Source organism: Megalops cyprinoides, chromosome 2 (genome assembly GCF_013368585.1).
Source record: "Megalops cyprinoides isolate fMegCyp1 chromosome 2, fMegCyp1.pri, whole genome shotgun sequence".
Taxonomy (NCBI): Eukaryota; Metazoa; Chordata; class Actinopteri; order Elopiformes; family Megalopidae; genus Megalops; species Megalops cyprinoides.
Window position 1 is genome coordinate 16,929,734 of NC_050584.1, and position 26,727 is coordinate 16,956,460.

The 26,727-nt window shown below is 39.0% G+C and overlaps 2 protein-coding genes across 2 annotated transcripts; one reads left to right on the forward strand and one right to left on the reverse strand.

The window, feature by feature from the left end:
• Positions 1–5,981: 5,981 nt before the first annotated feature.
• xkr9 (XK, Kell blood group complex subunit-related family, member 9) lies at positions 5,982–10,411 on the reverse strand. The gene is made up of 4 exons (XM_036522626.1): positions 10,174–10,411; positions 9,445–9,932; positions 7,076–7,284; positions 5,982–6,900 (listed from the first exon to the last, which is right to left on the reverse strand). Exons 2-4 carry the CDS (start codon positions 9,723–9,725, stop codon positions 6,272–6,274), a joined length of 1,119 nt encoding a protein of 372 aa, XP_036378519.1. The 5' UTR covers positions 9,726–9,932; positions 10,174–10,411; the 3' UTR covers positions 5,982–6,271.
• Positions 10,412–16,092: 5,681 nt separating this feature from the next.
• On the forward strand, positions 16,093–24,133 carry tram1 (translocation associated membrane protein 1). Its single transcript, XM_036522055.1, has 11 exons — positions 16,093–16,364; positions 17,590–17,653; positions 18,947–19,068; positions 19,229–19,345; positions 19,474–19,532; positions 19,974–20,058; positions 20,373–20,443; positions 20,534–20,638; positions 21,018–21,161; positions 21,435–21,586; positions 23,523–24,133. Exons 1-11 carry the CDS (start codon positions 16,242–16,244, stop codon positions 23,594–23,596), a joined length of 1,116 nt encoding a protein of 371 aa, XP_036377948.1. The 5' UTR covers positions 16,093–16,241; the 3' UTR covers positions 23,597–24,133.
• Positions 24,134–26,727: the final 2,594 nt, after the last annotated feature.

Below are 26,727 nucleotides of genomic sequence, written 5' to 3' on the forward strand. Positions count from 1 at the left end.
CATATTATGAACACAGATTTTGATTTACTTTAAAGAGAAAAGCACATGTGCATTATTTAGAATAACATCCCAAGGTTTCTGGATAATTTTTAAATGGCTATTACATTTGATCTCATTTAGAAAATTCTCTGTTTTTATAAAGAATCTTCATTTTCAGTGGCTAAGTTAACCAAGATACAGTCGTATAGCTCCATGCAATAAGCAAATAACATGAGTGTCTCTTAACTAAATAATAATACAAGAAGAAACAACACCAAATCAGGTAGTCATTATGATCGTGTTCATTACTTTTGTATTATTTTCAGTAATTAAAATGAAAAAGACACATGGCACACATCACTCAAAAAGGAAACATTGGGTAGATTTGCTTTGGTCCTTCGTCTATGTGAAGTGATGAAGTGAATTGTTCAGTGTAATTTGCCATTATTTTTCATATTAATAAATTTAACGGCAGGTCTGTTTTAACAAGTCTTTCTGTGGCATTTCGAGAATAAGCACTTTTTACATGGCGGTAACTTGTTTTTGTGCATAGCCTTTGCACTCTCATGGTCCTGGAGGCAGTGACAACAATTATAAATTAGATTATCTATACTATAAGTATATTCACTTTGACAGGCACAGACACACATTTGTGTCAGCATAATGTACGCATCAGCGGTTATATTGTATGTTACCATGGTATTCAAAGGGAAGGATGGTTTTATCCTAACCCAAAAAACATTGAAATATGAAGGTATATTACAGGACCTGTCACATCTAATACAGAAAATAAATTTATTAGACACAAAGAAACTTTAGCAGATGCAGGTGAAGACAGGAAGTGAGTGGTGTCCTATGATGTAATATGATACCATGTCATGCATTCTTGCTCCACAAGATGGCGCAGTAGACTGAGCAATACATATTGATGCATATGGTGGGGACTATGCTAATGCTAGCATTGCATCTACTTTAAACTGCAGACCTTCAGCATTCAAGCATCAGGGCTGGATTTGCAACACAACTTAAAAATGCAAAGTATAGTTACTATGTAAACATTTCTTCAAAGTTTGCACATCAACACTGAGGGAGGGTATAGTACATATACTATGTACAGTGCATTCAATTTAATGATGTCATAAATGAATTAGCTGCCAGTGTGGCAGTCCATTGCCACAAAAAGGATAAGAAAGCTGCATAACTTCAGTGTGAATAATAGTAATAACGATCATAATATATACAAATAATGCAACACAAAATCTCAGCTACTCTAGGCCTATCCTGGAAAGACATATATTTGGCAAGTAAAGATCACTTCAGAAGTTTACATAAGAGATTGATACTTTCTTGCAGCTGCGCTGTTGGCATTAAACAGCTGAGAAGATAGTTACATTCACTCTTTAACTTTGGTGTGGGGGGGGTTGCAGTAGTATCCTGTAAAGGAGACCCTCGTCATTCGCTGGGGGTGCATTCTTGAAATCCCCAGTTGAGGAAATCTCTAAATATTTCACTATATCTATAGTAAACATATTTGCAGTGGGGGAGTTTGTTTCTGACACAAAAACATTTCATGTAATGTAAAATACAATAAACAAAGGATCTATGTATTACAGAATACAATACACAAGGTATACCTTGCTCAGCCCTTTATTGTTGTCATCTAATGCTGCTGTGAATCGTCATCTAGGGCAATAGATGAAATTCTGTATATGGTAATTAAAAGGAGCGTAGAATTGAGAGAAATGAAAAGAAAGGTAGTGTGCTCATTTGAGTTAGTGCAGTCCACACTGAAAAGTGTGTTAAAATGGAGAACACTTCAGTGTGCATGCCGGTGACATTCAGTCGAGTTGGACCTCAGGCAGTGGCAATTGCAGCTGTAGCTCCAGGTGAAATGTCAGTATTAATGCATTTTAATTAGTGTATGTTCTGATATATTCATTAGATGATATATTAATAGACATCATTTTGTTGGTAAATAGCAATATTTTAATTGATTACTTTTGAGTTCTGATGTCCTGGAGCACATATATAGATGCCACGTTATTTTGTTTGTTATTGACTTTGTTAACTGAGGTTTACACCCATGAACACATCCGATATGTGAAATGCTGGGTATGGTGCATGGCAGCCTGAGAACAGAGAATGAAATCCCAGAGCAGGGACTGCTACTCCACACAAATGCTCAGAACTGTGAATGGCAAATCCACAAAGCATCAGAGTCAAAGCCTATATTTTGTGCCCCAGTATAACTAAACTGCTGAATCATTTCGACTGGCTAGGCTACAAATCGTAGGTATTTGGTTCCCTGCTAACATACCCACATCTAGAAAGCACATGGTTATCCAGCTAATTATGTATTAAACTCTCTATTAATGAAATATCATTCCAATGTAGCAAGATACTGGATGTGTTAGTTTGATAATATTTAGTTAGGCATAGTGAGATAACAAGGCATCTTTATAATTAAGTAACTAAGAACTGTTGAAAATACAGGCCAAGATGTCTTTAGCAGCACTAAAATGAAGCAAAAGGCGGAGCTATGAAAATCTCCAACACACCTGTATTCCAAACTTGGAAAATGTTTAATAAACAAGTGAAATCTAACATCTAACAGGCAACTGCTCCCTGCACGTATAGGGGCTCAGGAATAAGTTGTGTCAGCAGTAAATATAAATATCAAACCCTGCTGAGAATAACAGTGAAACCTGTGTGTGTGTGTGTGTGCGTGTGTGTGTTGCTGTAACTGTAGACATCAGTACGAGGACATGTGAATGAAAACCAGGTGGAATTTAGTGGGCTATGTGACACAGACCACCCCAGTGTGAAAGAGTTCACTGACACACTCCTGTCATGTCCTGACATTGTCTGATAGGGTTCAAAAGCAGACCTTTTTGGATAGTAAAAAAATGGGTGCTGAAGAGTCCTTGTGATGACTGACCCTACAAATTTCTGTTACAGTGAAGATTACCTTTCCCTTCCACATGCTCAACAAGTAAAGAGACAGCACTCGCATTTTCTAATATTGCAGACAAGGAATCACAGCTGTAGACTACAATTTCCGGACAGTTTTGCAGAACTGAATATTGTGCAGATTTATTTTCTCAAGTATGCATTTCTCAGGGCTGCAATTAGACGTTTTTCATGAAAAAAATCACATGACATTTCTTCCGTCATTGCATGTGGACTTTATTTACAGAACCTCCAGGAAACGCAGTGCTGTTCTCTGATCAGTAACAAATGGATTGTATTTAATTAAACTTTACTCACTGGCCAATCTGTCACTGCCAGAGCTCATTTGTTAGTGTGTGCTCTGTGATTAAAGAACCTCCATGCCCTTCATACCACACCGAATTCACAAACTCTCCCAATTTGGGGAATTCTCCAGCAATGAGGCAAAGCCCTATGTCAGTGCCTTGCCTACAAGACGTTTACAGATTACTGGTGCCGCTAATGTATCTGAGCTTATGCCGCTGGAGTCAAGTCATAATAATTAAAGACATGCTGCATCTTGGGGCTTCATTAATCATGGCTTTATATGAACTTTGAAGCGGTAATGAAAAACAGCCACTAAAAAAAGGCTGGCTTTCCAGTTTATTGTGTCTGTACAAATTGTGGTGAGTGTATGCTTGTACGCCCCATTTCTGACTGGCTTTTTACAGGAAACTTGACTGAAAAATAAAAAGACATATTCTTTCATTTACTACAGTGCAGTCTAGCTGACTAACTACGGCTCTGACTATAAAACAGAATCCAGTTTTATTTACTGAGATGAAAACATACTTGTTAGAAATGTATTATGCCCAACACTCTGGTTTCTGTTGCACTCTGTAAATATTTCATTTTAATAAGACACTAAAGCTAAGATACTGTAAAAAGTATGAACCAATGTATCAATCTTTGCCCTGAAGTTTTTGTATTAAACAAGTGTGCATTTATGTTAATGCTTTTGGGCTTCTTAGTCCTACATGAATTCCAACTATGGAGACTATACAAGATTTTAGATTAAGTATTTTGAGGCCTTTTGAGTCCTTTTCATTAAATTGCAGCCCAACAAAAATGCTTGCATTTTTCATTTAATTTTTCTCCAAACATTGAAAAGACACGCTGCAGTCTATAAAATTTTGCCTGAACAAGGAAAACGTGAGGATTATCATTTCTATACTGCCCGAAGTAATGTTTGACTTGTCATTGATAGACTACGATCAACAGAAAAGAAACATGAGCAAGAAAGACTGCATTTGCAGTTGCAGTATATACAATGCAGAAAAACCTTGAGTGGAAAGAATGGCATTAGCGGAGTATGCCAGTTTCTCCCCCCTGCTTGCTGCATGTCGAGCAGGCGGGTCATGCTTTGCATAAAGCCACTCCATGAAAATCTAAAACGACTCCGAGCTGGCGCACATATCTGCATGAATACGACAAAAGGTATTTAAAGCCCATCAAAAGCACAAGAAGGAGAAAAAGCAGAAAGGCCCAATATTAGAGACACTCTTTGCTCTAACCTATAAAAATGCAGTGCTGGCATTTTATGTAGCATTAAAGCTCGCTAAAATCATGGAAATTTATGTGGGGGAAAGCATCCATCATCTGGGAATGAAGTCCTTTTATTTTTTTTGTGTCTCTAATGAAGATCTACAGCATGCATCCTCCCTACAGGTGGTTGGGCCTCCTCTGCCGTTCTATTTTGGTTCGGTCTTGGGCTTTTGTGGGAAGAAGAAGGCCCGCTTCGGCATCAAAGCCACAAGGCCCTCAGCCAAAGACAACTCTGCTAACCTCAAAGCCGCCAGATTGGTACGGCCGCCTCCCTGTGAGGAGGCCCATGTGGGCAGCTTCTCTCGGGCGGTGCTGGATGCGGAAAAGGAGCGGGAGATGCATTTTTTACCGGGGGGGGCACAGAGAAGGAAAGGAGGCCTGGCCTGGTCATCGCGAGGCTGCGCATGCCGAAACCCAACACTGCATGCTAACAGTCTCGCGGCGGTTTACCGCTGCGCAATTTCTTCATTAAAACTTGTCGTTTTATGGAGTGCCTCTGACAGGAGACAACTGTCTGATGAAAGTTAAGTGCTCTTTTAAATAAACAAGTAAAGAAGCCCCTGAGCCCAGCCTGAAAACGGCCGTGTTTATTTGAGAGCCGACTACTGTTTGAAGAACCTGCGGTTCGTCAGCATGCCTCCCAGGTGAGCTCACCAGCAGATGTCAGAGTTGGAAGAAATATCCCAGAGGAAACGTCGTGTTGAATACTCTCCTTTGGCTCCCACAATATTTTGATGGTAGTCAAAACAAAATTAGATTAGTTTATTATCTTCAAATTAACTTGGGAACGGACCTTAGATATTTGATGTTTCGGCCCATTTCGCTATGTTTTCTCTGGATTTGGTGAACTGCTAGGTCAAAGTTGAGGTGTGTATACTTTGAATGTGTAATGCTTTTTGAAGAATGACATACTACCACACAACATAAAAGCTTTTAAACAGCAAAAACACTTTTGCAATTAGCAGCTGAAAGGAGTATTTATTTCAGTCATAAATGAACAGCTATTGTATGACGAAAATAACATATCTGGTTAATTAATTCATCAATAACTTATGCAGTTTAAATAACATAATTTGTAATCTATGCCTACATTTGTAAGTATGCTTACATGTATATATTCCAACAGTTATTTTGATAATATGGCTGTCTGTTTCTTCATATAATACCTTCCTAAAACATGCAAATTCAGCTGAATAGTCTCACAGCTTGCGCCACATAGACTGAGCTAAGCCATCAGAATGTTTCCATTGGCTTGTTATTTTCCACAGCATGTGTTTAGCCTCATCAAAGTGTCCAAATCAACACAGATGTAAATGAGGACACTGTGTGATGAGGACTTGTATTATCAAATGCTTTTTTTGTCATTTCCATATCCATTGGTTATGAATAATATTTTCACAACATATTCAAATATACATTAGTCAGTGTATTTATGTAATATTTAAATGGACTATAACTAGTTATGCAGGCAACAAATTTCAGGTGACACAACAGTGCCACCCAGTGTTCACTGATCGCTGCAGGCATCGTAAATCTTTTGAGAAGGTAGCCACAGATGAGTCCATGAAGCAATCCGATAAACTTTCAGAGTGAAATGTATGTTCCTTTGTACACAGACCATAATACCAGTGTTTGTCTTGTACATATGAGCCACTTTATTCCCCTTTGTGTTTCAAGCTTTGCATTGGCTCACATTTTGGCTCCAGTATATTGAGTCTCAACAGCTGAAAACCCCACCAAAGCCAAACAAATATTTATATCAATGCTGCAAAAACATTTTCCTCCGCCGGGAGTTTTCTGACTCTTCCCCCAGGCCGTCCACCTCGTCAGCCTCTCGGCTCTCACCCCGCGGATGCATGAACGCGTAGAACACAGACAGGCACATCAGTCCTGCCAGCAGGCTCCCTGCTATCGCAAAAGTTACCAGCCAGAAATAGCTGGACATCTCATCTGCAGATTTCAAGAAGAAAACCATCACGGGAACTGCTAGGTTTTGTAAAACGTACAGCGTGTAGTAGATAACCATTGGCACTCTTGTGTTTTGGCCTTTGACGTTGAAAAATGTGAAGATGAGTATGACTCCAATTACGCCCCTATAAAACTCCTCCAGATATTCAGACGTGCAGAAATCTGTCTGAAGTACGTGGGTCCACACTGTTCCCAGCAGCCAAACAAAAGCCAGCACCAACGCACAGTAGGCGTTCCACACAACCAGCAGACTGAGGCTTAAGACGCGAGACAGGATAGTGAGGAGCTTGTAGAGCAAGTACACCGCTGTCGGAAGACCAGAGGGCATCTCTGTTAAATGCGGCAGGGATCTTCGAAAACATCTGCGGTAGTCGACAGTTGCCCAGGCAATGCTGAGGAAGGATCCAGTGACACAAATATCTGAAAATGTAACAAGTTTTTTTTTTTTTTTTTTTTTTTATCAATACAACATAATAAATATTTTTTTCCAATCTTACGTGTTCCTCATGGGTGGAATGGGCAAAGTAATCCCGTACAAATCAGGGATATAATAACACGCACAGAAGATCTAAAAGATAGAGCTGGGGAAACTTACACTGTATTATGGATCTGTGGCTGTGGCCCAGGATGATGTAGACCTGGAGGAGCAGCTGAGGGGCGCTTTCCAGGAAGGTCCTGAACAGTTTGAGCATGCTCAGATCGGTGGCCATGCCGAACAGCTGCAGGTGGAGTGTTCTGTCCTGGGAGCCCAGGGAATGTTTGGTCTGGATTGCTGTGACGCCCTTCTTCAAAAGCTGATAATACCTAGGAGGGAACAGAGAGAGGGCCCATATGCTCACTTTCACTGCCTTATTAGACATCACTGCAATGTCCCGATGATAAAAAGTAGCCCTTAAATTTTCATCTTTCAGTTGTGGGATGTAACATTTCTAGAGGATGGAGACCGCTAATCATTTTATCTTCCCCAGCATTAGTCCCAGTACATAATTAATTCTGAACAGCACAATAATGCATAAGAAAATTTTCTGCCAGAGCAGTGACTATATTCAGCAGGGTTAACTGCATTTCAGAAGAAGCAGCAGATATAACATAACACTGACCATTATGCAATGTGACACGGAGATACGTACCTAATCATGTGAAATTCAGATTTTTCAAATTTATTTATTTTTATTTTTATTAGAGTATCATCTGCTTTTATGTTGATTACAGCATGATTACAGGAGTTTGATTTTTTTGATTGATATTTTAATTAACCAGCTGAAATATATGCATATTCAATAACACTATCACCATGAAATACAGCTTCTTGTGTCATTGAAAGGTAGCTGTCAATAAACCCGGCTGTAGATAGTAGTAAAATACAGCCCACAGTCTTTACTACTGCCAGCATAGCAACTGCTGTTGAACTAGAAAAAAATCTGAGACGAATTCAAACACCAGTGAGGAGCCATTGAAAGGAACAGCAGAGAGACAAGTACTTCAGGTCTGCATGAGACAGAGCCCAAAGCTGAGACACGCAGAGAGAGAATTCAGAAGCCATTGCATGATCAAAGATTAGACTCAGTGTTAGAAAGGGGGTGCATCCCACGAGTGCTATACCAGAAGGTTCCGTCAGAATGCATTGAATAAAAAAGAGATATACTGAGTAAACATGGATGACTTTAGGGTGGTACCCGTGTTTTCAACAGAAGGGGAACAGAAATGATTGAAGGACTCTGGAAAGATAGAGAGGTCATATCTGGCAGTTCAAACTATGTTTTGAAACCTTCAACAGGTTGCCTGTTCGCTTAACTGTGTGCCCTATTTGTATACACAACTGAATCCCTGGCTGTGGAACCAGATCTTGTTCTTAGAGGGCCACTTTACCAACCACCCCCACCAGATCTAAAATTATTATTTACAGAGAGGTGAAAACCAAGAATGCAACCATTCAAGTTTAAGTTTCGGCCTCCTTGGTAATGTAATAGCTGTCTGTGTATGTACGTATATGTGTGTTTGTGTTTGTCTGTAGTTGTGTGTGTTATTTCATAAATAAAATCTGTCATGCTATCATACAAATATACATAGCTGAACTAGACATTGGCAACAACAGGTAAACAGGTAAACGTCTTCTGAAGCAATGGTTGTTGTTTGGTTTGTTTGTTTGTCTGTTTGCTTGATTTTTTTGGGTGGTTGCATACACATTCTTCGGCAATCTTTGAAGCCATTTATCATAATCTATTGTGCTGGTTCAAAGTTTGTACCAATGTTTTCAGCAGGTGAATAGAGCAACCCAATAAGGGATGTTTTCAAAGTAATACAAAGAAGGGTTTCATATTTCATTTGTGGTTACTGTCTTACTCAGACAAAGAATAAGAATATAACAGTTATAGCTTCTTATGAGAATGGTTCATTCGGTATTTGTATTGCAACTGCTCCTTGACTCACAAGTGAGATAAATGTTTAAACATCTTAATGGAACTTTGATAGGTTACGTAATTTTATTACAGCACCTCACATGGACCTTAAAGGTGTGACGCAGGCTTCCAAGTAAGAGCAATGCGCAAAGATAAGCATATTAATCACTGCAAATCATGGCATTCCTAGTGTAAGACTTTTTTTCTTATGAAATAGTCTGTTGCAGGAGCTTATGATGAGGCATTGGGCGTCACCCATTCACAGTAAGAGAAAAAGGTTACAGCTGCTCAGCTTGTGAACATTGATGTAATGTCATGCAGACAACACTGACTGATCTACCTTCACTAATACCTGTTTCCTCTTCACAAGCATTAGTCATAGGATTTTTACCTCTGGATGGTGAAACCTGGCGGTTGGTCTGTTTCAGTGAGGCCACACTACAGACAGTGGATGTGAACCTTATGCCATCATGTAGAATACCTCCACTGTTTCCTGAAGGTAGGGAGGAAACATCAGGTAGTAAGCGGGGATGAGGCTTGATCCACCTAAATTGACTGGACATACCTTGTAAATGTGCCAAGCTGCAAGACATGTAGAAAATTGAGTTGTGTCTTGGTCATTCCACATGCCAGATCCCCTTGTTCAATGTCGTCTCTGAACCAGGCGTAGCTGAAGATCTGAGTGCTTACAGACCCACTCAGCACGAGTAAAAGAGTCAGTGCAAACCAGGCGTAGTGTCCATCATGGTAAAACTGCACGGCGACCCAGATGTCAGAGCCGATGTCCACCACGTAAAGGACAATCCCTACTACCGAGCAGAAGTACCGGAGTTTTGTGAACCTCATGCTTCAGCGTGAGCTTTTCCTTTCTCGGTCTTGGTTTGCTCGCTCCTCAGCTCTGAAAGTGTTAAATCTTCCCCTCCTGCGAGATGTGCCCTACTGTTGCATCAATGCAGTTCCTCCTTGTTTCCAAATTCGGTGTTTCCCATGTGCTCCTGGCTGCTTGTCAATGGCCGTTTGCATAAAACATCGCAATCTCTCACCTGCGCAAATCTGAAAATGTAATTAAAGGTGAGGAAGTCATCCAAGACATTCATCTAACGTTTAAAATATATATTTTCAGTTATAGCAGTGAATAAGATAAAAAATAATCCAGTCTGGACTTTACATTGCTGTGCAATGACAAGTGCAAATGTATCAAGTCCTGTATCGCAATCATGTAGTCAACCTTTGAACTTTCTTCAAAGTCTTCCAAACTTAAGCCCAGACAATGTCAAAGTAAAAATCAACATACTCATGATCCAGCTGAAGTAAAACAGGATCCCCACTGACTCCAAACATTTTGTCTCTCTCCTCTGTGATTTTCCAGGTGCAGGTAACTCTTCACTGCATGCGTCTCCTCTTCTGTCTTCTTGTAACTCAGCTGACGAAACCCCACCCGCTTCTCTTCCAGCCGGAACAGCTGCCAAACCCTATTGCCAAACCCTATGATAGCCAACGTCATCAGGCTCTGATACAGGACCATATCTATGTTTACAGTAACTCCATGTCCTCTGTTAGTGACTCTGTGCTTCCTCCAAACCAACTGCATCTCACACAGGTGTCCTTCCCTTGTGTACCTTTTGATTCTCTAGCCGTCAGTACTGAAAGGAAAGCCCGGCAGAGTGGAATGAGAATACATTCTGAACATCGTTTCAGTTCCATGAAAGGTATGTATTAATTGTGTACAGTGCTAGGGGCTGGTTCTTTGGAAAGCAAGATTACGCTGCCCATAGTATGTTACCTAGCTCGTTTTGGGTGTGAATATTTATTTATGTGTTTGCTGTTGCTTTCCACCTACAATGCAATCTAAAGAAATACTAAACTGGATTTATTGCAGTAAAAAAATCATAATCTCATGCATTGTTCCTAAGCTTTGCAATAATTGTTCTACCTTCTTTCGGGCCTAAAACCAAACAGGAAATTCCAGAGTTGAGGTGTCTGTCGCCTGGTAGGAAAGTTTTCACCAGACGTGTGCGCATCCATCTATACATTCTATCTAGATGGTGTGCAAGCCAGCAACATGCAAGAGATTGATTAGATAAAATAAGATAAAATAAGATCAGAAATCTGCACTGCTTTTCCCCAGGTGCATGACCCAGAATCCTGGGTTCTGCTCAAGTGTTTTATATATATTTTATATGCTGTGATGCATAGTGGTAGTAGTAATAATAATAATAATAATAATAATAATAATAATAATTTAGACTATATGAACAATTATAATACATTTCGATAAATGTATTATGATATTTGCTGCTCATCCTCTAAGTAAACTAGAAAATCACTGGGCGATTGTCAGTGTCTTTAGATTTTCAGGAGTGCTTACGCCATCAGATTGTAATCCTCAGTATGTGTTGCTGTCATTACAATTGCGCTGTGACAAAAGCACGTGCTTGTACAATTCAAAATGGGGACGTGTTAATGTAGTTAATGGCAAGTACAAATCACTAGGTGGCACTGTTGTATAGACTGTGAGTAGATTTCTCAATATTGCACATGTGCAACACCTTTGTAATGCACACATCTGACCTGAATGGGCATGAAATCACTTGCAATTTAATACAGTACTTCTTTGCATTTATAGCTGGTGCATTCAGTGAGGGTAGCCAGCTAAGCACCCAAGTATGGTTCTCCTCTGCACGCTACAGCTTCTTGATACCAGCATACTGTAATCAATTGAAATAGCCACTACTTACATTGCTCTACAATAAAAAATAATAATATTAATTCTTACAGATGAGAGAAATATGATGAATAAAATTTATAAATAAAATAATAAGAAATAAAAAAGAGAGAAACAGCAGCTGTGTGTGCCAAGTGGTTATCTTTCTGATTTATTGACCATTTTTAGTACAGAATCAAGGATATCATGTTTATGGTCAAATATGTTATAATAGTAAATCACATTAGCTTAGTGAAAAGTGAAGCTGGTATGTTAATGTTTTCCTTGTAATGCAACACCAGATAAGATTCCTTTAGAAATAAGAGCAGTTATTATTCTCCTATATATGCTAATTCCACAAATAGAGTGATACATAACTGGATGCAACATTAATACTTGATTGAATACCTCAGATAATTAGTGTCTCCTTTTCATTTTAGAGAGAAGCACATTGACTAGTGATTCTTCACCCTCCCTTCCTTCAGCCATCATTTATGGAACAAATCTATATCTGTCCTTTGTTTCCATGACAATTCAAAATAGGTCAAGTGCACAGAATCAGTGGAACATTCCTTAAGAACACTCTTTGGATCACATAAGGACTGTCTCTTCCTCTGTGACTGGGCATTGCTTTTCAATATTTGTATACACAATGGTCCTTAAAGTAAAAGCTTTTTAATTAATTAAGCATTTTGTCTGTACTGCTGAGCAGTACAGACAAAATTGTTAATGTCCTAGTCATAAAATTACCTTCATTAATGCGGCATGTTGTCTCGTTTATAGTGAAACTTTCTTTTCGTTAAATGACACCTTCTGCACATCCAGTAAGCTACAAAAATCACTAGGCAATTGTAAGTGTCTTTACATTTTCACAAGTGCTTACACTATTAGTATTAGTTAGTTAGTCATTATGTGTTATGCTAACTACAATTTTGCTGTGACAAAAGCAGTCTGTTTAGACTGTTGTTATTCAAAATGGTGATGTGTTGTTATCCTATAGTTAATGGCAGGCACCAGTCACATCTACTATGACTTTAATTTTTCCCATTGTGTCAAGGAGCAAGCCTTCAGAATAATTATTCTATATGAAAACATAGACCAGGTCAAGACCTGAGGGCATCAAAGTAGATTGAGATCATTTTGTCCATGATTTAAAGTCTCATTCAGTTTGACCTTTCAAACACATTATAAAAAACTGCTATAAATAATTCGAGAAATGGTGCATTTGAGCAAAATGGCTAGGAAGACCTCTTTTGAAAGTCAGGTCATCCAGCCCCTAAGACCCCCACCACTACCTTTGATTTGCAAACTGTTGCCACTTTTTTTCATGCCAATTAAACCCAAACTGATCAATCCACAGTCATGAAATTGCAGATGACACAATCAGGCCACATGGCACAGCAGGAATCTTGAATTTTATTTGAAATTGCAATCAATAGTCACAATTTTTGTCCATTAGGTTTTGTCCACCATCATGTATTTTCTGCTGTTTTCAGCTTTAGATATTGATAAAATTACATCTCCCCTTTAACTGATCTATAGAAATGAGACTTTCTCTAAAATGTTCTTTCAACTGTGCTCTAGTAGTTGTGAAAATTCCCTACGTGAAAAAAGTTACAAATTGTCACTGTCCAGACAGTTTGCAGCTTTCCTATGTTATCATACCTGTACATCTGCAATAAAACCCAAGCTGTCAGAGATACAGACATGAAATTTGGTCAGACTCAGGCTGTAGAAAGCAAAAAAGAAGGCAAACATTGGGTTAGATGGTAAACTACCATCTATGGTTTTGTGTTTGAAACGCTGCTGTATAACAAGACCACCATAAAACAATCAAATTATCTTTTACTATCGTATATTTTGTAGTAACCTGTTTGTATTGTAATGTATTTAAACATCTTTGAATCTGGTCAGACTGTAGATACGTATTTGCATATACCAGTATGCATGAAATGCATCATAATGTCTTTAACACTGTAACATGACATTATGTCAGATGCAGGCACCTATTTTCAGTCCTGTACAAGCAAAAATAGTGATGTTAGATCACATGGTTTGGTTGCCACTTAATTCTGGTGGTGGCCATGATTTGTTATGACATTCTTTGTGAACACGGATCCTTTCCACTTTAAAATGTTAACAAGGAGACAGTGTTGTCCCCCGGACTGAATATTCTTGCTGAAAATATCCTTGAAATTAAATTTTAGTGCAATATAGTGAAGAGAAATGAAGCATTTATACCACTACATATGTTCATTTGAGTTCATCTGCCTGCCTCCAAAATGATCTATAGCCCTTCATCATCCTGTTTTTCTCATCGCTTATCTAAATAAGAACCCTGCCAGGGGAACTGAATGGTCACAGGTGGGTAAATTTTCTTCAGTCAGCTCTATTGCAGTTCCAGTGTAATGAATTGTAGCAGCTTCTGTCTTCCATGTGAGGAAGCAATTTTGATGAATCATTCATTGGATGTTTTATGAAATGGAAGAGGTCAATGTTTTCTTCAGGCTAACAAACTGTAGGAAAATATTTGGTCACCAATGTAAAATGAACTGATTCAGTTCAGATTGATAAATTGCTCAACCTGGATCGACAGAATGCCACAGATGATGAACAGCAGACGTATATTAGGGTAATAGTATTAGAGAGCAGGAGCACCTGGCCTTCTTGGAGACAGCAGCACTAACAGTAGAGGTTTGCATTAATTCCATGTAATTGGCTTCTCATGACTGCTAACCTCAGCTGCAGGCTTGCAGAGGCCTGAATAAACCCCTCTGAGAAATTACTGTTAAATAAGCACTTATTAAATACCTGCCTGGAGATCTGTAGATTCTGAAATCACAATGAGATTAATTTGTTTCTAATTCAAGAGTAAAACTAGGACAGAGATTGTTTCATACCCAGCTGTTATACTCTCTCTGCCTGTTCGGTTCTTGAACCCAAGCCATTCGTAGAAGATGTCTGTCTCCTCCTGAAAGTGAGAAATATTAGATTCATAAAAGGATGCATAGATAAGAGATTTTGATCTCCATTTTGGGTAATCAATACATTATACTTTTTAAAAAAGCACTGATTTGATTAGGTTTTTGTACATCTTTGCAATGTATACACTTATTCTTCACAATTGGGGGGCTGTTTTGAAATAACATTCTTGTGTGTCTCCATTCCTGTCTATTTACACAAGTGAGCCTTAGACATTAGACAGCTGTTATGGTACATTAGTTTCACAGATACTCGTACCCAGAGTGATTACACAGTTTACAAATTTATATGATTTTGTTTGACTGATTCATTAAGCCTATTTTATTACATAGCATACGACTTACCTCATATTTGTGAAGAAGAAAGCTGTCCAGATGTGCCATTGCAAGGACACAAAGTCCAGGGATCAAAGACTGAGAGGATACATGCAGAAAAAGAAGCATTGGCAACAGGACAGTTCATTGAACCATGTGTCCTTGTCCACAGCTGTCTACAAATTTCACTCTGTCTTTACCCTTTTCCTTTATGTACCATTAGAACACAAGAAAACAGCATTAATTCTGGTTTTCCGATTGTTGTCCAAGGTGATTGGTCAGATGAGGAGGTCTTTCAGCATGAGAGTTCTAAACTATTCAAAACTTTAAACATATGTCACTTTTTCAACCCATTTCTTAATCTTCACTCCCTTTCAGAGAGACAGTGAGATCAGGTAGCCCCTACCTATAACACTATTTGTATCATCCTTAAATATTTCTTAGTAATAGTTGACAGCTACATATGATGTGCAGCTTTGTTCCTGCATATGAATATTTAGATGGTCTCTTTTTTGGGACTTTTTAAAAATACACATCTCTAAGTCTAACCCACAAACTAAAAATTGATGCTCTTATATTATGCTTATGTTAATAATGCAGGAGCTGACAAAGCTATTTGGAACATGATGGTAATGGTCTTTATTAAGCCTTTTGGTGGGTTTACTGTTCCATGTGACATGGTACTGTAATGTTTCCATCATGGCTATCTAATTTCAAACCTGCTGAAATCCATGTACAAATGGTGAATGTCATACCATGTTAGTCATACTACAATATACTGCAAGAAATTACAAATGTAATCTTCATGAACACTTTACAGTTTGATCATGCAATACCTGTACAATGTAAATAAAGTGCTATAATACCAAACCATGATCTTTTTCTTAATCATAAATTAATTTCCTCTCAACTGAGTCGTGTGAGGCTCCCATTTTTAAAAGGTTATTCTTGAGCGAGAGCCAATCTCTCTGATAGGCCTTGTAACCTACTGTTAATCCTGATGAAAGCAACCCTGATCAAAGCACCATATTTATTTCTTTTTTTCAGTTGTTCGATCGTCAGTTCAGCAACTGATCTCGAGTGGCTCGACATTTCTCAACTAAAGTTGCGTTGTGAACTCCAGGCCTACATGAGGCGCTAAAGAGAGGAGTCGATGTAGCATGCTCTGCTATCCCCTAGAGGTGGAGACCAATTTGTCAGTCGGCGTTTCTGATGAGTAGGAGGGAATAGTAGTTAGCCAGCTACGTCGGTTGGCAGAGGAACTGCGCGCATACCAGATATCTAGCAAGCCGAGCTGGAGACGTGTTCCTCATTTTGCAGTGGAGCTGCACGGGGGGAAAAGTTAGCCGAAAATTTACGAACATGGCAATCCGAAAAAAGAACAATAAGAACCCGCCTGTCCTCAGCCATGAGTTTGTCATCCAGAATCACGCAGATATTGTATCATGTGTTGCTATGGTGTTTCTTCTCGGGCTGATGTTTGAGGTAAGTTCGGAAGATTTGGGATGTAAATCCTTGCCTTCTTAGTTATGGGTGGGTTATTTAGTAAACGTTACGCGAATGTTTGTCTTTCAATAAGGCAGGGAACAAAAACATGAATGAAATTAGCTAGATGCGAGCTGGCTCTTTCAAGATGGACCCATTTCCTTTTTAACGTATTGCTAGCTAGCTAGTTAGCTGGTAAGTTTCAACAGGCGTTTGATCTAGCTAGGTTTATATTTATGTATGTCTTAGGCGCACGCTAGCTATTCTAACTACTGAGCTATTCTCGCTAGTAGCCTACCTTTTAATAGTTGTTCGTATCTAGCCACCGCCACACTTTTTAGAATACAAGGTTGAGTTAGTCATGATCTGTGACGCAAGGAAGTAGACCCTGATATGATTTAACCAAGCTGGTATTGTTCACTTAGCTATCTGTCTTTTTAACTAGCTAACTTGCTAGTTATTTGAATAAATCATTGCATAGCCGACAAACTCCACCGAAACTGTTACAGCCCTTGAAGGTGAAGCAGTTTGCACAAGGAGCGTGTTTGCTTGTCGGCAACATTTGTAGCTAGCACGGCAGCTAGCCTAGGTTATATTGTGCTCTCAGTCCAGCTGGATACTTTCGCTCAAATCAAGTGTTACGTGGCATTCACTGAGCGATTGAGGAGGCTGTCATCATGTAGGCTAATCCGTTCATTGGAAAACGGAAGTTGGACGTTGCAGTCTATGGTGTGGTGGAACACATTTGCTCGTTTTCTCACACCGTGGTTTATTAAAGGCTACTTATATTTGCAAGGTGTTGGTATTAAAATCAGCGACAGAACCAGGAAAAAAAAGAAACGGCTAGAAATGATGCATCCTGGGAGTTGAAGTTTTCCTTACTCAATAGCGACACAACGTGCTCAACATGTAGAGTACAGCTCCCAGGAATTGTCCAGATGCACGTTAATTCTCGTCATCCAGATTAAAAGAGCAAATGCCTACCTCTTTAACTGCATTGACTGTGCCGTTAACAAAGCCTGGTTACTTTTACCTGTCCTGACCCGAATAAATATGTTTTAACAGCTTGTATTTATTTCTAGTTTTTCTCACCATTCACTAACTCTTGAAATACTTTTATTACATGTCTATGGTGCAGGACGTCATAAATTAAAGCTATAGGTAAAGACAGCTGTCAATGTAAGCAGAAAGTTTCCCTAACGTTACGTATTCTTCTGTGATACAGGTCACTTCAAAAGTTGCGGTTTTGTTCATCACAGTCCAGTATAATGTCACCATCTCCGCAAATGGTAAGTTTCTTAGGTAGTTAGATAACTTAGATAATATCTGAACATAAGCGGTTTTATGATCTCCTTCCATTGGTGCTGGTTTGTGTGGTCACTGTCATGGTATCAGTGTGCGTTTGTCACGTAAGATTATTTCACTGAATCATTTTGTCTTTGATGATGACCTTTAAATTTCTGTTTATTTTAATGTAGTATAGAATACACTTATCTGATTTGCCTGCTGGGGTTAAAATGACGTGGCATTATTTTTCCAAGTTTCCTGGAAATGTTTGATAAGTCAAGCTTAAGTAGATTCTTTTAAAGTGAGACTATTAAAGTTGAGTATGAAACATGCTGGTCAAAAACACTCCATTTTTTATTCTCATTGATCTGCTACAATGATTCCTCTCCCAGGTAGCCTGACATAAAATAGAATCTTCTATTAACTTAGCTGGTACCATTATCAAGGCCAAAGCACAATAGTTTATATTTTTACATTTCGCCCATTCATACAGTTGGATATAGTATGCAGTGCTTTGGGTTAAATACCTTGCTGAAGGGTACAACTGCAGCATTGTACTTGTGTTCAAACCTGCACCCTTCTGGTCACAAGCCAAGCTGCAGAACCACTGCTCCACATGCCTCTTGGCAGATAATACTTATACTTCCAGTTTCTTAAGAACAGTTGCGTAATGCTTTTCCCCCTTTTGTCCATTTAAAGACAAATGCCGTGTTCCCACCAGAATCAACTGAAATTCACGAGTGCTGTTTTTAGAAGCCATTCGAAAGGTGATTCTCACACTATTAGGAGCTCTCTGCCTTTGTTGTTGCTATATTTAGTTTGCCTGGTTTGTAGTGAAAAAAGGAAAGAGGAAGAAGCATGCCAAGGCCTGCTGGCAGAAACCAGGTTGAGGTGCGATACAGGCCGTTCCAGTCACATATTTATCACGGCCTTCTAAACTTCGATTTCAAATGGCATCTGTGGAATTCTGAATCATTTTCAGTTGGATGCTAACTGAACAAGGCAAGCCATGCCTGGGAAAAAAGGTCTAATTGCTAGGTTTTTGATACAGATGTGAAGCTATGTCATGAGAGTCTAAATATTATATGGAGAATATAGCACTGTCTATTCCTCTGTTGTGCCTCTGAGATTACTCTCTCTGTTGGACTGCCACTCCATTGAAGGATTCTTTGTCAGCATCTGCTTTGCTTTTAACGGTCTATATTGTTTTCAGCACTCGAACAAGCTGCTTTTAGAGAAACCGGTGTCCAACTAAGCCAAGGCCTATTAACTTGTGGTGTTTGTGTCACTCTCAGAGGGCCCAGATGAGACACCTGTGAACTACTTCCATCATGGACTGAAGGACCTGGCGACTGTGTTTTTCTACATGCTGGTGGCCATTATCATGCATGCCATCATACAGGAGTATGTGCTTGATGTAAGCGATGTCACATTTGTGTTACGTGGCAGTATAATTTAGTTTCATTACCACATTGTTAAAACGTTGTATTTCCTTGGATAATCAGTTTATGCTGAAAATTTAAGTAGCTGTAATTTGAACCAGATGATATGTGTGTCTTGCTTGTACTCCTATAAAGAAAATCAACAGGAAGATGCACTTCTCCAAGACCAAACACAGCAAGTTCAATGAATCTGGTCAGCTCAGTGCCTTCTACCTCTTCTCATGTGGGTGGGGAGCAAGTATACTGCTGTCAGTAAGTATGTTCTTTAAGTGTTTTTGCTTGTGGCTCTGAATTATTTTATTGAAGTAAAGTAGCCCGGACATTTGCCTCCATGGCATTTGATTTCCTAGAATGACCAATATGATTTAATTCATTTCTAGGAAAACTTTGTGTCCAATCCTGTCAGCCTATGGGAAGGCTACCCTCATACCTTAATGTCGTAAGTAGTTAGGCCTAATCCCTTTACACTGATTGAAAAAATAGTAATGTGAATAATTACCCATATTAAGACCAGTTGGATTCCTGATACACTGATGTTTGATGGCTGACATCTCTTTTTTCTGGTTGTGCGAGTTTCCTTTGGAACCCATGAGTTTTTTGTGAGACTTCAATTGCATGGCATCTAAGAAACCATGCAAATATGGTTCTGTAAAGTAGATAAATCAGGAAGCTATCCTTATCAATAGAAATAAACTGTTCAGTTTATCTAAATCACATGCGTGCCTGTTACCAGGGGCTGTTTCAGCTTAAGTAGTGCCCTCAGCAACCTTTATAACAACCATTAGTAATTGTATTCCAATGCAAACTTATGTAATTTAACCTGATTTTTTATTTTAGATTTGTTACATTAAATGTTTATTGTGTGTGTCTATAACACCAGGTTTCAGATGAAGTTTTTCTACATCTGCCAGCTGGGTTATTGGCTACATGCTCTGCCTGAGCTGTACTTTCAGAAGACCAAGAAAGTGAGTTTGTAAGCTTGACATGTGCTTTTAATACAGCTTGTTTTGGGATGACCGGGACAAATCAAACACTGAGGAAGGCTGACTTCCTATAATTGTGACCAGACACAATTCCTATTCCCAGTGTCCATTGTTTGTGTTAACTTTGTTTTCGCTTGTCTGAAAAAATACCTCTTCACTTGAGAACATGCCTTTAGAATTTTTTTGAGGGGGTATACATTATTACCGTTTGAAAGCAAACATTTGCATCAAAAAACAAGTGAATCTCACTCCAGATGATTAAAATTTACAGTCTCGCTTTTGTTTTTGTTGTACAGGAAGACATCCCACGTCAGCTGGTGTACATCAGCCTGTACCTCGTCCACATCGCAGGAGCCTACATCTTAAAGTATGAGCTTGCAGAGTGTGGCTCTGAGTGATGCGCTGGGTCTCTGGAGGTGTGCAGACACAGTAACTGCTGGTGTTCTGTGCTTTGCAGCCTTAATCGCCTGGGTCTGGTCCTGCTGGTGCTGCATTACTTCGTGGAGCTGCTCTTCCACATCTCCCGCCTGGTCTACTTCAGCAACGACAGCCGGCAAAGCGGGTGAGTACGGCCTGGGCTCCAGCTCAAAGCTGCGTGTGGAGCCGGTGCTGACTGCGGGCGTCGCCGCACGGTAATGCATAATTCGTCTCTAACACATCTGTGATTGTGCATTGGGGGGGGGGGGGGGTGCATGTATATGGCCTGCTTCACATCTTACTGGTTTTATTTTGAAGCATCTTTTTTTGGCATCAGTCCAGCGAATTGCGTGCTCACGTTCTCTCAAGCACGGATGTCTTGTTCACGAGAACATAAAAATGAGCTAAACCGAAGCAGTAGACCTGGGCCTGTTGCTGTTGAAGGCCGAGTGATGTGGGGGGGGGGGGGGAGTGGAGTTGAGCCTGTGTTTACTATGGAGGTCTCATGTGCGACTGTGCTGCAGGTTCACGGTGTGGGCCATCCTCTTTGTCCTTGGCCGGTTGCTCACCCTGTCCTTGTCTGTCCTCACCGTGGGCTTCGGCCTTGCGGGGGCCGAACAGCAAGGTCTGGATCTGGCCGCAGGAAACTTTAACGTGCTGTTTGTTAGGTAAGCTGGGGGAAGTCCGTGTATATCTGCCAGCTGTTTGTTGGCATTTAATAGCAGATTCAAAGGAGACTGTACGGTGAATGAACAACAAATGGATGTAGGACTTTGGTTGTGTCTCCTATGAACATTCATGTCAGTGTTGAGAATGACCGTGTTGCTGTTGAACTTAATTTTTATGTCCAGGATTTTTTTTTTTTTTTTTAAATAAATAGATAATGATTTCTGTGTCTTTGATTTGCATTGTGACTGAAAGGAAATATCTTTCCTGCCCAGGATCACTGTGCTGAATACCATCTGTGTGACCCAGGTTTTCATGATGTGGAAATTCATCAACTTCCAGCTGCGCAGGTGGCGAGAGCATGCACAGGCCCAGAGCCTGAAGAAGAAACCTGCCCCTGTTAAAAGCAAGTCTAAGAAAGACAAAGGTGGGTCAGAGCTTTCTCTTAAAGTTAACAGGGTGTCACACGTCTTCCGTCTTACACTGTAAATTCTGTCCCCACCATGGCTGAACCGAAGTTCAGTCACTAGATGTCATGTATTTCAGCTTATGCGTGTTTTCCCAAGAAACAGACTCTAGGTAGGTAGGTAGGTAGGTTATTTAAACAATGGCATCTACCACACCTCCCACTTAAAAGATAAGGTGCATCCTGACACCAATATTGATGTGAGATCTGTTTGATTTGTTTGCCTTTCGTACTGCATTGCTTATAATGTTTCAATTATTACCAGGGAAATAGGTCAGAACAAGTGTCTGCCTTCAACAAGCCGCCTCCCATTGAAAAACCTGCCCTGAAATATTCCACAATAACTGACATGTGGGATACTCAAAACTGTATAGCTTGATTTTACAGTTCTGTCATGTTAATTTTTATTTGACATTTTATATTAAAATGTTTGGTGGAAAGTAATATTGTATATAGTTAAATCAATGCTTTGTGCTGGACAATTTGTTGTCACTGAATAACATTCTGCTATTGGTCACTGGCTGATTTATACGTGTTACCTATTATTGACAATCGTCATCATAAGGAGTCAAAAAAGGGCTATAGACCTTACTGAAGTCATCCTTAACAGACCGTGTCATATCAAATGCTTCCTGAAATGGAAATGGATTTTTATTGGCTTTAGAGTATTAATCTATTTAAAATGGTAATAAATAAAAACTGAGTGAAATGGGGGGAAAAAAGGATGATGTCATGCAATAGGTATAACCTGCTCTGAAGCAGCATGATATATGTGCTGATGTTTGTTGACAGTTGATGTCATTACCTAACTTGGCAAATAGTGCATAAATTTGTGATTTATTGATTTGAAGTGTCATTCAGTCAGCACTTCACTCTACATATTGTATAGAAATATTTGATTTGATTTACCATTTAGTCAATAGCTTGTCAACCCTTTATCAGTCTTTTACAGAGGAGAGATCCTCTCCAGCATTTCACAGCTGAAAGCAGTTTCTTCATCATACTCATTTAGCCTTAGCCAGGGAGATTTGCTGTGTGGCCTTGGAAATTAAACTGATCTTGCTGGCGCATGCAGTCTGAAGGACAGCCTAATTTAATTGACATTCAAATGAATCATGCATTTTTAGTTTGCAGCTGCTTGTTCGAGATGCTGAATTTATAATCGCAGAAAGAAAAATGGTGGATGGTATATAAAGGGAGGCAGCTTGTCAGTGAAAATTACTGAAAATGCTGTCAAGTAAGCAAATGCTGACCATGTCCACTGCTGACGTGAATACATTTATATTGTTTTATACTGAGCAGAAATTGTAATTGGCTAGCTACATGAATCAACATGCCATAATCCAGCAGGTAGATGGCTATTAGGGTTAGCTGGTAGCATGCCTCTATCATGCCTTTAATACCATATGCATTGAGAGATTCCTATTTCTATCAAAGCTGGCCTAACGTTCAAGTGATTTGTGTTTAACAAGTCAGTGCTTAACTGAACACTCTAGAAAGCTAGGTTCATGGTGTTATTTATCAGGAGTTGAACATGTGGCATGAAGATGTCTATCAAATGTTAGCGCAAGAAAGGTAACCTTGTCAACACGTGTCAATGCAGATTGATTCCATCTGGCCTGCCCTGCCCCTTTCCCACGCTTCCTTCATCAGACAACCCCAACAGCCATTCATTCTGGTTTGATCAAAGGCCCATGATAATGTGCTCTGATACTGTCAAACAGTAGTACACAACTTAAAGAAAATGTAAATGCAATTCTGTAGAGCTATCTGATTTACCCCACTAGACATATCAGGTGTGGCACTCTTACACATTTGTAGTAAGAGGTATGTTATATTGACTTGGTAGATGCCATTTGGTTGATTGTTTCCTAATGTGTTTCTGTGGTAATTGCAGCTAACGGAGTGAATGGAGCACTGAGCTCCAATGGAGCTGACTCGCCAAGAGCAAGGAAAGAGAAGTCGTCTTAATCTGCCCTCGACCCCTTCTCCAGAACCACAGCCAGCCTTGTCATTCCATAGCTCATCCACTTTGTTTGTCTGCAACTCTTGTAACAACTGCAAGGACCCAAACTCATTCGGCTTTCTTTATTTTTTGTTGAACACCAATCTGTGACTCTGAAATCATGACAAAAACTGTGCCATTGTAGAAAATTGAGTAGAAGTGTATTTAAAAGTGCCTAACAATACATATGCTGTACTTGTACGGATGCTGAAGACTTAATCTTTCAGGAATAATATTGTTAAAATTCAGTGTTTTAAATCTATTTCAGATCATGTGTGATGCCATGCTTTTTCTCAAGTTCAGTGGATACTTTTTTCCACCCTGTTATATATTTGTTGCCCTTAATAGAAAGCGGGAGTATCCAGTAACCATTTTGCTCAAATGTATAATATTAATGCTCTCCAGGGACCATTGTTTCAACTTTATTATAACATCTTCCTTTTACTCAACACTCAGACATCATATATGTATTGTTTTGAAAATTGTTAAATCAGTGACTAGAACAGCATGTAAAATGTATAATTAGCCAAGTATAAGTTCTCTTGAGCACATTGTCAGCTGATGGAAAACAGAGGGTATAAAGGCCTGAAGTTGTCCCTCACTTAATGGGCTGACACCAATTTCCTGGGCACCACTGATGCATTTTTATGGCTCCTGACAAACCCTAGGATATGCACACGATTGATGCCTGTTCATAGTTTAAATTTTTTTGTCAGCTAACCTTTTTATTCATTTTGTTGAGTAGTGCCTTCCAAACCAGTAGAGGGCCCAGACCATATTTACAAGTTAATGAAACTTCCAGGGACAAACATTTCACCAATAAATCTCTTCCCTCTGATAAACTGGACAAATTGCAAGTTTAGGTTAATTTCCCAAACAGGAACAGGAGACATCTATGCACATATAAAGAACTGAATGCATCCTGTTGTCAGCAGTAGTATTAATAGATTTACTAGGAATAAGTATTGTCATTGCAGCTCTGCCTGATGTACTGCACTGGATAGAGGAGTAGAGGAGACTTTAAAGGTGTAAATCCTGTACATTTGATTAAAATGGTTACATATTCTTTCAGTTAAGTTATGAAATCTACAGAACTAAAGCTGAATTTAAAGAATTTGCTTTAAATGTAGTATTTAGGAACCTAAAGGGAATTTGATGTATATCAGGGTTGGCATATACACAGACCAACGTTTTCATTTCCGTCTTGAAAATGTAAAATATTTGAAAATTGGTTATACAGGGACTGCTTTTTAAACAAATTGTTATGCACATCTCTGAAATGTCTGGTTAAATTATAATGTATAAAACCAAATGCACTCAGACTATTTCTTCATTGTATGCAGATTTTGAAATTGCATATATTTCACTCCTACAAAATTACTGTAGATTACAAACAAGGTGATTTCAGTTGCTCTTTAAATATTTTTTTATTGTCTGGTTGATTGAACACATCCATCACTCAAGAAAAGTAATGGTTGGTTAATATTTAGATTCTGTTGAGTAAGATTGATACCTGGGCCCTACCGGACTCAGAGGTCGGGGTGACCCGATAAAAACTTCTGCAGGCATTTGTCTCCTTGCATGGTGCCAGCCATCTGTGATCAAATTCTGCTTTTCATCATCATGAGCGCTGTCAAGAGAAAGGTTTACTTCAACAAATGCTCATATTTACAAGTTAACATGTGCAAATGCTCTCAAGGAATATGGTATGTTTGACCTGGAGTTCTGATTGATTTGTCCCAGGAGGCAGCGTCCATGTTGGTCATAATTTTCAAGGTGTTCTTGACTGGTCCTAATCGAAAATTTTCCAAGTAACGTGATGGAAGTGTTTTAAGTTGGCACATGGTTTGTAAATGGCGAGGTTGTATTTTGTATTCATCTGTGTTTGAGAGCAACTGGGGATCCTTTCATGAAATCCAGTTAACATGCATGTGTTACCTCCTTTAACCATGCGTAGTTATTACCATTAACATCAATTCTGTGTTGGCATTAGTTAATTTTTAGCATTTGACAGCAAGACAAACTATTTTGTTTTCATTGACAGGAAACTGACTGATCCCCAGATAAATCAAAATTAAATATTTTTGGTCAGCCATTACTTTTTTTCCTGACTGTCAAGACCATACAAGACTGTAATTTAATTTTGTAATTTAAGGTCTATATAGAAGTGATGTTTTAAGGCTAAATGTAAATGTTTTGTGATTAGAGTGTTTAGATTTTAAATGTATCAAGACACTTTTTTGTGAAATGGAACAGCCAACATCTTTGTTTGAATTTCATCACCAAATTGATACCCAGGAATAAGTGAGTCAGCCACCTCTTCTTATGACGTCAGTATTCAGAGATCTGCTCCACTAAACCAGATTAGTGTCAAAATGTAATAGAATATTAAAGACTGATTCAATGAACCATACTGTGCTACTTTTTAAATTTCTATATGTGTATATAGCAATCTGCTGATGGGAGGAAATGCTTTACCTTGTACTCAAATGCCTGGACAGAATATTTTCAAATAGAGATCTTTATATTTATACAATTTTGAAAATGAAGTTTTCTCTCTACAGTCGTATGCTAGGTAAAAATATTTTCAGTTGCCAAACATCTATCCTTGCACATTTGGGGGAAAATTGTTGCTGTTTGAGACATACCCGGTTCTTGCATGATTTTTAGACTGCTATTTGTGAATACTCCCTTCAGAGTAGGCCTTGCGTGGCGATGATGGAGTGAAAATGCCTTGTTTGCTAGCTAAAAACCAACCAAAAAAATATATATATATGACCTTCGGAATAAAGCTGTAAATGAGACGTTTATCAATAAAGTTCATTTATTCATAGCTTTGTGGTTTGATGCATATTTTCTGATGCAGAATTAACGTTGAAATGAAACAACCGTAGTTGAAGCGATATTAAATTGAGCTTATAGTAAAGTGGCCGTAAATTTTTATAATCTTAGAAACTGACATAGACTTACTTCAGACGTTCTGCCACTTTTTTTATGTTACTGTTAATTTTAAACAACATCCTTACTAGAAAAGGCTGCTGATAAACCCACAGAGGAATTGCTTATTTCAATGCTTATTAAGATAAAAGAAACTGTT